The 10,046-nt window shown below is 55.0% G+C and overlaps 1 protein-coding gene across 9 annotated transcripts in view; it reads left to right on the top strand.

Annotated features, from left to right (window-relative positions):
* Window positions 1-10,046, top strand: part of LOC140392522 (polyhomeotic-like protein 2) — a 289,127-nt gene that overhangs the window by 258,551 nt on the left and 20,530 nt on the right. For all 9 annotated transcript variants that reach the window (XM_072477780.1, XM_072477778.1, XM_072477779.1 and 6 more), the window contains one exon: window positions 2,209-2,699. In XM_072477780.1, coding sequence (XP_072333881.1) covers window positions 2,209-2,699 — 491 coding nt within the window. The remainder of the gene's footprint in view (window positions 1-2,208; window positions 2,700-10,046) is intronic.

The raw sequence follows: 10,046 nt of genomic DNA, 5'->3' as shown, positions 1-10,046 counted from the left end.
TGGGAACTGTTTGAAGCGGGTGGTTAATGGAGATTTCAATCACCCTTCACTGTCTGAACATTTATCCCATCTGATTGAAAGTTTGAGAAGGGGACGAATGCTCCCGCACTGATCTGGACTGAATCATTAATCCGTCTATTACAAAAAGGCCCCATTGATTAGTCTGTGAGAGCGGTTATTAACCTGGGTTTTAGTGAGGTTATGTGAACATGAAAGTAAAGGTCATCAACGGAGCAGCTTTCAATCACTTTCTGAAGAAAGAGCTTCCTGTCACATAGCAACGCATCAGACTGTCTGGCCGGGCCTTGCAAAACACTAAATGAATTACCTTTAAAATGCCCTCAGAGTTATTGAGCATCAAGTTTATTCACCTGACACACGGATGCGGTATTTTACGTTTATTATAATGAGCAATGGCTGTTTGATTTGAATTATTGTTCTAAAAGATACGTGGATGACAGTTGGTAACCAATACCTGTGAAGGTGGCCTCGAGCCGTACTCCACTTGGGTACGTACTTCAACTCGACAGGAGAAAGCAGAGTTTCACACTGTCGGGCCCAAAGAACAAAGAACAAAGAAATGTACAGCACAGGAACAGGCCCTTCGGCCCTCCAAGCCCGTGCCGACCATGCTGCCCGACTAAACTACAATCTTCCACACTTCCTGGGTCCGTATCCTTCTATTCCCATCCTATTCATGTATTTGTCAAGATGCCCTTAAATGTCACTATCGTCCCTGCTTCCACCACCTCCTCCGGTAGCAAGTTCCAGGCACCCACTACCCTCTGCGTAAAAAACTTGCCTCGTACATCTACTCTAATCCTTGCCCCTCTCACCTTAAACCTATGCCCCCTAGTAATTGACCCCTCTACCCTGGGGAAAAGCCTCTGACTATCCACTCTGTCTATGCCCCTCATAATTTTGTATACCTCTATCAGGTCGCCCCTCAACCTCCTTCGTTCCAGTGAGAACAAACCGAGTTTATTCAACCGCTCCTCATAGCCAATGCCCTCCATACCAGGCAACATTTTGGTAAATCTCTTCTGCACCCTCTCTAAAGCCTCCACATCCTTCTGGTAGTGTGGCGACCAGAATTGAACACTATACTCCAAGTGTGGCCTAACTAAGGTTCTATACAGCTGCAACATGACTTGCCAATTCTTATACTCAATGCCCCGGCCAATGAAGGCAAGCATGCCGTATGCCTTCTTGACTACCTTCTCCACCTGTGTTGCCCCTTTCAATGACCTGTGGACCTGTACTCCTAGATCTCTTTGACTTTCAATACTCTTGAGGGTTCTACCATTCACTGTATATTCCCTACCTGCATTAGACCTTCCAAAATGCATTACCTCACATTTGTCCGGATTAAACTCCATCTGCCATCTCTCCGCCCAAGTCTCCAGACAATCTAAATCCTGCTGTATCCTCCGACAGCCCTCATCGCTATCCGCAATTCCACCAACCTTTGTGTTGTCTGCAAACTTACTAATCAGACCAGTTACATTTTCCTCCAAATCATTTATATATACTACAAAGAGCAAAGGTCCCAGCACTGATCCCTGTGGAACACCACTGGTCACAGCCCTCCAATTAGAAAAGCATCCCTCCATTGCTACTCTCTGCCTTCTATGGCCTAGCCAGTTCTGTATCCACCTTGCCAGCTCACCCCTGATCCCGTGTGACTTCCCCAGTCCAGAGGGAGTGCCGCACTGTCAGAGGGTCAGTACTGAGGGAGTGCGGCACTGTCAGAGGGTCAGTACTGAGGGAGTGCTGCACTGTCAAGAGGGTCAGTACTGAGGGAGTGCTGCACTGTCAGAGGGTCAGTACTGAGGGAGTGCCGCACTGTCAGAGGGTCAGTACTGAGGGAGTGCTGCACTGTCAGAGGGTCAGTACTGGGGGAGTGCTGCACTGTTAGGCGGGTGGTGAACTGTTAATTCAAGCTTCTGTCTTTCCCAACAGCCCCCACCCCATCTAACATTCCCTTTCCCACCCTAACCACCTTGACCAACAGCTCTAAAAGCAGGTTAGCTGATGGTTGTCTTGTTAATGCCTGTGGCACATTGAAATAGGAATAGTGAAATTGGTTGGGTAAAAGATCTGTGATTGATGAGTGATCAAACAACCAATCGGCTGAAATGAATGAACTGGGGGGGGTTAATATTGCCGGCAGTGTCATTTTCTAAACCTTGGCTTTTCTTCCTGCAGCTTATGCACAGATTCAGCCTCATCAGTTAATACACCAGCAGCAGATTCAGTTACAGCAGCAAAAACATCTCCAGCATCAGTTTGTCCTCCAACAGCAGCAGATTCAACATCGACATCAGCAGCCACAGATGATCCACACCACCGCCCAGCTTCAGCCCCTCCAGCAGGCCCAGAGCCTGACTGTCCAGCCCAGCACACAGATCCAGACCACCGTCCAGGCTCCGGTCCAGGCTCAGGCCCAGCCTCAGGCCCAGCCTCACGTGCAGCACGCCCAGCATTGTCAGAGCGTTCTCCAGCAGAAGCACCATCCGGTGGGGCACACTCCGAACCCTGTGCTACAGCCTGGCTGTCAGGCCCAGCAGAGTTTGCAAACCGTTGTCCAGTCCGAGGGCCTGCTGAATGCTCACGCACAGACACACCAGCCTCACCAACACCAACTGGCACCTCAAACCACTGCTGTAAATCTGCAAATCCAACCCGGAGCACAGGTGGTAAGATGGACGTGGGCTTTAACATTGGAATTACTGCCCTTGTTTTCCAACTCTTTACCTCTCTCTGTCTGATCTGCCTCTGTCCCTCTGTCCTTCTCTCTCCTCTCTCAACCTCACCCCCTCTTCTCGCGCCCCTCCCCTCTTCTCGCGCCCCTCCCCCTCTTCTCGCGCCCCTCCCCCTCTTCCCGCGCCCCTCCCCCTCTTCTCGCGCCCCTCCCCCTCTTCTCGCGCCCCTCCCCCTCTTCTCGCGCCCCTCCCCCTCTTCTCGCGCCCCTCCCCCTCTTCTCGCGCCCCTCCCCGTCTCCCCGCGACCCTCCTCGTCTCCCGCGACCCTCCTCGTCTCCCGCGACCCTCCTCTTCTCCGCGACCCTCCCCGTCTCCCGCGACCCTCCCCGTCTCCCGCGACCCTCCCCGTCTCCCGCGACCCTCCCCGTCTCCCGCGACCCTCCCCGTCTCCCGCGACCCTCCCCGTCTCCCGCGACCCTCCCCGTCTCCCGCGACCCTCCCCGTCTCCCGCGACCCTCCCCGTCTCCCGCGACCCTCCCCGTCTCCCGCGACCCTCCCCGTCTCCCGCGACCCTCCCCGTCTCCCGCGACCCTCCCCGTCTCCCGCGACCCTCCCCGTCTCCCGCGACCCTCCCCGTCTCCCGCGACCCTCCCCGTCTCCCGCGACCCTCCCCGTCTCCCGCGACCCTCCCCGTCTCCCGCGACCCTCCCCGTCTCCCGCGACCCTCCCCGTCTCCCGCGACCCTCCCCGTCTCCCGCGACCCTCCCCGTCTCCCGCGACCCTCCCCGTCTCCCGCGACCCTCCCCGTCTCCCGCGACCCTCCCCGTCTCCGCGACCCTCCCCGTCTCCCGCGACCCTCCCCGTCTCCCGCGACCCTCCCCGTCTCCCGCGACCCTCCCCGTCTCCCGCGACCCTCCCCGTCTCCCGCGACCCTCCCCGTCTCCCGCGACCCTCCCCGTCTCCCGCGACCCTCCCCGTCTCCCGCGACCCTCCCCGTCTCCCGCGACCCTCCCCGTCTCCCGCGACCCTCCCCGTCTCCCGCGACCCTCCCCGTCTCCCGCGACCCTCCCCGTCTCCCGCGACCCTCCCCGTCTCCCGCGACCCTCCCCGTCTCCCGCGACCCTCCCCGTCTCCCGCGACCCTCCCCGTCTCCCGCGACCCTCCCCGTCTCCCGCGACCCTCCCCGTCTCCCGCGACCCTCCTCGTCTCCCGCGACCCTCCTCGTCTCCCGCGACCCTCCCCGTCTCCCGCGACCCTCCCCGTCTCCCGCGACCCTCCCCGTCTCCCGCGACCCTCCTCGTCTCCCGCGACCCTCCTCGTCTCCCGCGACCCTCCTCGTCTCCCGCGACCCTCCCCGTCTCCCGCGACCCTCCCCGTCTCCCGCGACCCACCCCGTCTCCCGCGACCCTCCCCGTCTCCCGCGACCCTCGCCGCCTCCTCCCGCGGCCCTCGCCGCCTCCTCCCGCGACCCTCGCCGCCTCCTTCGCCCTCGCCCTCTTCGCCCTCCCGCGGCCCTCGCCCTCTTCGCCCTCCCGCGGCCCTCGCCCTCTTCGCCCTCCCGCGGCCCTCGCCCTCTTCGCCCTCCCGCGGCACTCGCCCTCTTCGCCCTCCCGCGGCCCTCGCCCTCCCGCGGCCCTCGCCCTCTTCGCCCTCCCGCGGCCCTCGCCCTCTTCGCCCTCCCGCGGCCCTCGCCCTCTTCGCCCTCCCGCGGCCCACGCCCTCCCGCGACCCTCGCCCTCTTCGCCCTCCCGCGACACTCGCCCTCTTCGCCCTCCCGCGACCCTCGCCCTCTTCGCCCTCCCGCGACCCTCGCCCTCCCGCGACCCTCGCCCTCTTCGCCCTCCCGCGACCCTCGCCCTCTTCGCCCTCCCGCGACCCTCGCCCTCTTCGCCCTCCCGCGACCCTCGCCCTCTTCGCCCTCCCGCGACCCTCGCCCTCTTCGCCCTCCCGCGACCCTCGCCCTCTTCGCCCTCCCGCGACCCTCGCCCTCCCGCGACCCTCGCCCTCTTCGCCCTCCCGCGACCCTCGCCCTCTTCGCCCACCCGCGACCCTCGCCCTCTTCGCCCACCCGCGACCCTCGCCCTCTTCGCCCACCCGCGACCCTCGCCCTCTTCGCCCACCCGCGACCCTCGCCCTCTTCGCCCACCCGCGACCCTCGCCCTCTTCGCCCACCCGCGACCCTCGCCCTCTTCGCCCTCCCGCGACCCTCGCCCTCTTCGCCCTCCCGCGACCCTCGCCCTCTTCGCCCTCCCGCGACCCTCGCCCTCTTCGCCCTCCCGCGACCCTCGCCCTCTTCGCCCTCCCGCGACCCTCTTCGCCCTCCCGCGACCCTCGCCCTCTTCGCCCTCCCGCGACCCTCGCCCTCTTCGCCCTCCCGCGACCCTCGCCCTCTTCGCCCTCCCGCGACCCTCGCCCTCTTCGCCCTCCCGCGACCCTCGCCCTCTTCGCCCTCCCGCGACCCTCGCCCTCTTCGCCCTCCCGCGACCCTCGCCCTCTTCGCCCTCCCGCGACCCTCGCCCTCTTCGCCCTCCCGCGACCCTCGCCCTCTTCGCCCTCCCGCGACCCTCGCCCTCTTCGCCCTCCCGCGACCCTCGCCCTCTTCGCCCTCCCGCGACCCTCGCCCTCCCCACCTCTCTCACCCCTCCCCTTTAAGACGCTGTTGTTCTGATGATCAGTTGCTCGATAAATGTTTAAATAAAATGCTGTAAGTTGTTTAGAATCGTGCCTGTACATAAGAACATAAGAACTAGGAGCAGGAGTAGGCCACCTGGCCCCTCGAGCCTGCTCCGCCATTCAATGAGATCATGGCTGATCTTTTGTGGACTCAGCTCCACTTTCCGGCCCGAACACCATAACCCTTAATCTATTCTTCAAAAAACTATCTATCTTTATCTTAAAAACATTTAATGAAGGAGCCTCAACTGCTTCACTGGGCAAGGAGTTCCATAGATTCACAACCCTTTGGGTGAAGAGGTTCCTCCTAAGCTCAGTCCTAAATCTACTTCCCCTTATTTTGAGGCTATGCTTTCACCCACCAGTGAAAACAACCTGCCCGCAACTATCCTATCCCCTTCATAATTGTATATGTTTCTATAAGATCCCCCCTCATCCTTCTAAATTCCAACGAGTACAGTCCCAGTCTACTCAACTTCTCCTCGTAATCATAGAATTTACAGTGCAGAAGGAGGCCATTCGGCCCATCGAGCCTGCGCCGGCTCCTGGAAAGAGCACCCTACCCAAGCTCACACCCCCAACCTTTCCCCATAACCCAGTAACCCCACGCAACCCAGCACTAAGCGCAGTTTTGGACACTAAGGGCAATTTATCATGGTCAAGCCACCTAACCTGCACATCTTTGGACTGTGGGAGGAAACCGGAGCACCCGGAGGAAACTCACGCACACACGGGTTTCCCTTCCCCTTCAGCTCTGGGATTAACCTAGTGAATCTCCTCTGCACACCCTCCAGTGCCAGTACGTCCTTTCTCAAGTAAGGAGACCAAAACTGAACACAATACTCCAGGTGTGGCCTCACTAACACCTTATACAATTGCAGCAGAACCTCCCTAGTCTTAAACTCCATCCCTCTCGCAATGAAGGACAAAATTCCATTTGCCTTCTTCATAGATTATCATAGAATTTACAGTGCAGAAGGAGGCCATTCAGCCCATCGAGTCTGCACCGGCTCTTGGAAAGAGCACCCTACCCAAGGTCAACACCTCCACCCTATCCCCATAACCCAGTAACCCCACCCAACACTATGGGCAATTTTGGACACTAAGGGCAATTTATCATGGCCAATCCACCTAACCTGCACATCTTTGGACTGTGGGAGGAAACCGGAGCACCCGGAGGAAACCCATGCACACACTGGGAGGATGTGCAGACTCCGCACAGACAGTGACCCAAGCCGGAATCGAACCTGGGACCCTGGAGCTGTGAAGCAATTGTGCTATCCACAATGCTACCGTGCTGCCCATCTTAATCACCTGTTGCACCTGTAAACCAACTTTTTGCGACTCATGCACTAGCACACCCAGGTCTCTCTGCACAGCAGCATGTTTTAATATTTTATCATTTAAATAATAATCCCTTTTGCTGTTATTCCTACCAATATGGATAACCTCACATTTGTCAACATTGTATTCCATCTGCCTAGCCCATTCACTTAGCCTATCCAAATCCCTCTGCAGACTTCCAGTATCCTCTGCACTTTTTGCTTTACCACTCATCTTAGTGTCGTCTGCAAACTTGGACACATTGCCCTTGGTCCCCAACTCCAAATCATCGATGTATATTGTGAACAATTGTGGGCCCAACACTGATCCCTGAGGGACACCACTAGATACTGATTGCCAACCAGAGAAACACCCATTAATCCCCACTTTTTGCTTTCTATTAATTAACCAATCCTCTATCCATGCTACTACTTTCCCCTTAATGCCATGCATATTTATCTTATGCACCAACCTTTTGTGTGGCACCTTGTCAAAGGCTTTATGGAAATCCAGATATACCACATCCATTGGCTCCCCGTTATCTACCGCACTGGTAATGTCCTCTCAAAATTCCACTAAATTAGTTAGGCACGACCTGCCCTTTATGAACCCATGCTGCGTCTGCCCAATGGGACAATTTCCATCCAGATGCCTCGCTATTTCTTCCTTGATAGATTCCAGCATCTTCGCTACTACCAAAGTTAAGCTCACTGGCCTATAATTACCCACTTTCTGCCTACCTCCTTTTTTAAACAGTGATGTCACGTTTGCTAATTTCCAATCCGCCGGGACCACCCCAGAGTCTAGTGCATTTGCAATTTGCTTAGCCATCTCTTTTAGCACTCTGGGATGCATTCCATCAGGGCCAGGAGACTTGTCTACCTTTAGCCCCATTAGCTTGCCCATCACTACCTCCTTGGTGATAACAATCCTCTCAAGGTCCTCACCTGTCATAGCCTCATTTCCATCAGTCACTGGCATGTTATTTGTGTCTTCCATTGTGAAGACCGACCCAAAAAACCTGTTCAGTTCCTCAGCCATTTCCTCATCTCCCATTATTAAATCTCCCTTCTCATCCTCTAAAGGACCAATATTTACCTTAGCCACTCTTTTTTGTTTTATATATTTGTAGTAACTTTTACTATCTGTTTTTATATTCTGAGCAAGTTTACTCTCATAATCTATCTTGCTCTTCTTTATAGCTTTTTTAGTAGCTTTCTGTTGCCCCCTAAAGATTTCCCAGTCCTCTAATCTCCCACTGATCTTTGCTACTTTGTATGCTTTTTCCTTCAGTTTGATACTCTCCCTTATTTCCTTAGATATCCAGGGTCGATTTTCCCTCTTTCTACCGTCCTTCCTTTTTGTTGGTATAAACCTTTGCTGGGCACTGTGAAAAATCACTTGGAAGGTTCTCCGCTGTTCCTCAACTGTTTCACCATAAAGTTTTTGCTCCCAGTCTACCTTAGCTAGTTCTTCTCTCATCCCATTGTAATCTCCTTTGTTTAAGCACAAAACACTAGTGTTTGATTTTACCTTCTCACCCTCCATCTGTATTTTAAATTCCATCATATTGTGATCGCTCATTCCGAGAGGATCCCTAACTATGAGATCCTGAATCAATCCTGTCTCATGACACAGGACCAGATCTAGGACCGCTTGTTCCCTCGTAGATTCCATTACATACTGTTCTAGGCAACTATCGCGGATACATTCTATAAACTTCTCCTCAAGGCTGCCTTGACCGACCTGGTTAAACCAGTCGACATGTAGATTAAAATCCCCCATGATAACTGCTGTACCATTTCTACATGCATCTGTTATTTCTTTGTTTATTGCCTGCCCCACCATAATGTTACTATTTGGTGGCCTATAGATTACTCCTATCAGTGACTTTTTCGCCTTACTATTCCTGATTTCCACCCAAATGGATTCTTATCCTCCACAGCTTATGTCATCCTTTACTATTGCCCGGATGTCATCTTTAAATAACAGAGCTACACCACCTCCCTTACCATCCACTCTGTCCTTCCGAATAGTTTGATGCCCTCGGATATTTAACTCCCAGTCGTGACCATCCTTTAACCATGTTTCAGTAACGGTAGCATTGTGGGCAGCACGGTAGCATTGTGGTTAGCACAATTGCTTCACAGCTCCAGGGTCCCAGGTTCGATTCCGGCTTGGGTCACTGTCTGTGCGGAGTCTGCACGTCCTCCCAGTGTCTGCGTGGGTTTCCTCCGGGTGCTCCGGTTTCCTCCCACAGTCCAAAGATGTGCGGGTTTGGTGGATTGGCCATGATAAATGCCCTTAATGTCCAAAATTGGCCTTGGTGTTGGGTGGGGTTACTGGGCTATGGGGATAGGGTGGAGGTGTGGACCTTGGGTAGGGTGCTCTTTCCAAGAGCTGGTGCAGACTCGATGGGCCGAATGGCCTCCTTCTGCACTGTAGATTTTATGATCTAGTAATGGCCGCTGAATCATAGTCATTCACGATGATTTGCGCCATCAACTCATTTACCTTATTCCGAATACTACGAGCATTCAGGTAAAGTACACTTATGTTGGCTTTTTTTCTGAATCTTAATACCTCGATCAGTAACCTCTCCTAAGTTATATTTCCTCTTAACCTTTCTCCTAACTTTCCTTGTCTTTGAACCCATATCTTCATGTAACAACCTGCCGCGTCGCTTACCATTAATGTTTTCACTTCCCGTTTTATTCCTTTTAGTCTTCCTGGTCCTATTCACTGAGCTCCCCTCAGTCACTGTACCTTGTACTGTCGCCCTTTTTGATTTTTGACTATGGCTTCTCTGCCTTACACTTTCCCCCTTACTGCCGTTTGTTTCTGTCCCTGTTTTACTACCTTCCAACTTCCTGCATCGGTTCCCATCCCCCTGCCACATTAGTTTAAACTCTCCCAACAGCTCTAGCAAACCCCCCACCAGGACATCGGTTCCAGTCCTGCCCAGGTGCAGGACCGTCCGGTTTCCCCCAGAACCGGTTCCAATGCCCCAGGAATTTGAATCTCTCCCTCTTGCACCATCTCTCGAGCCACGCATTCATCCTATCTATCCTGACATTCCTACTCTGACTAGCTCGTGGCACTGGTAGCAATCCTGAGATTACTACCTATGAGGTCCTACTTTTTAGTTTAACTCCTAACTCCCTGAATTCAGCTTGTAGGACCTGGTCCCGTTTTTTACCTATATCTTTGTTGCCTGTGTGCACCACAACAGCTGGCTGTTTCCCCCCCCCCCCCCCCCCCCAGAATGTCCTGCAGCCGCTCCGAGACATCCTTGACCCTTGCACCAGGGAGGCAACATACCATCCTGGAGTCTCGATTGTGTCC

Source organism: Scyliorhinus torazame, chromosome 16 (assembly GCF_047496885.1).
Source record: "Scyliorhinus torazame isolate Kashiwa2021f chromosome 16, sScyTor2.1, whole genome shotgun sequence".
Taxonomy (NCBI): Eukaryota; Metazoa; Chordata; class Chondrichthyes; order Carcharhiniformes; family Scyliorhinidae; genus Scyliorhinus; species Scyliorhinus torazame.
This window is presented reverse-complemented; position numbering and strand designations above follow the sequence as displayed.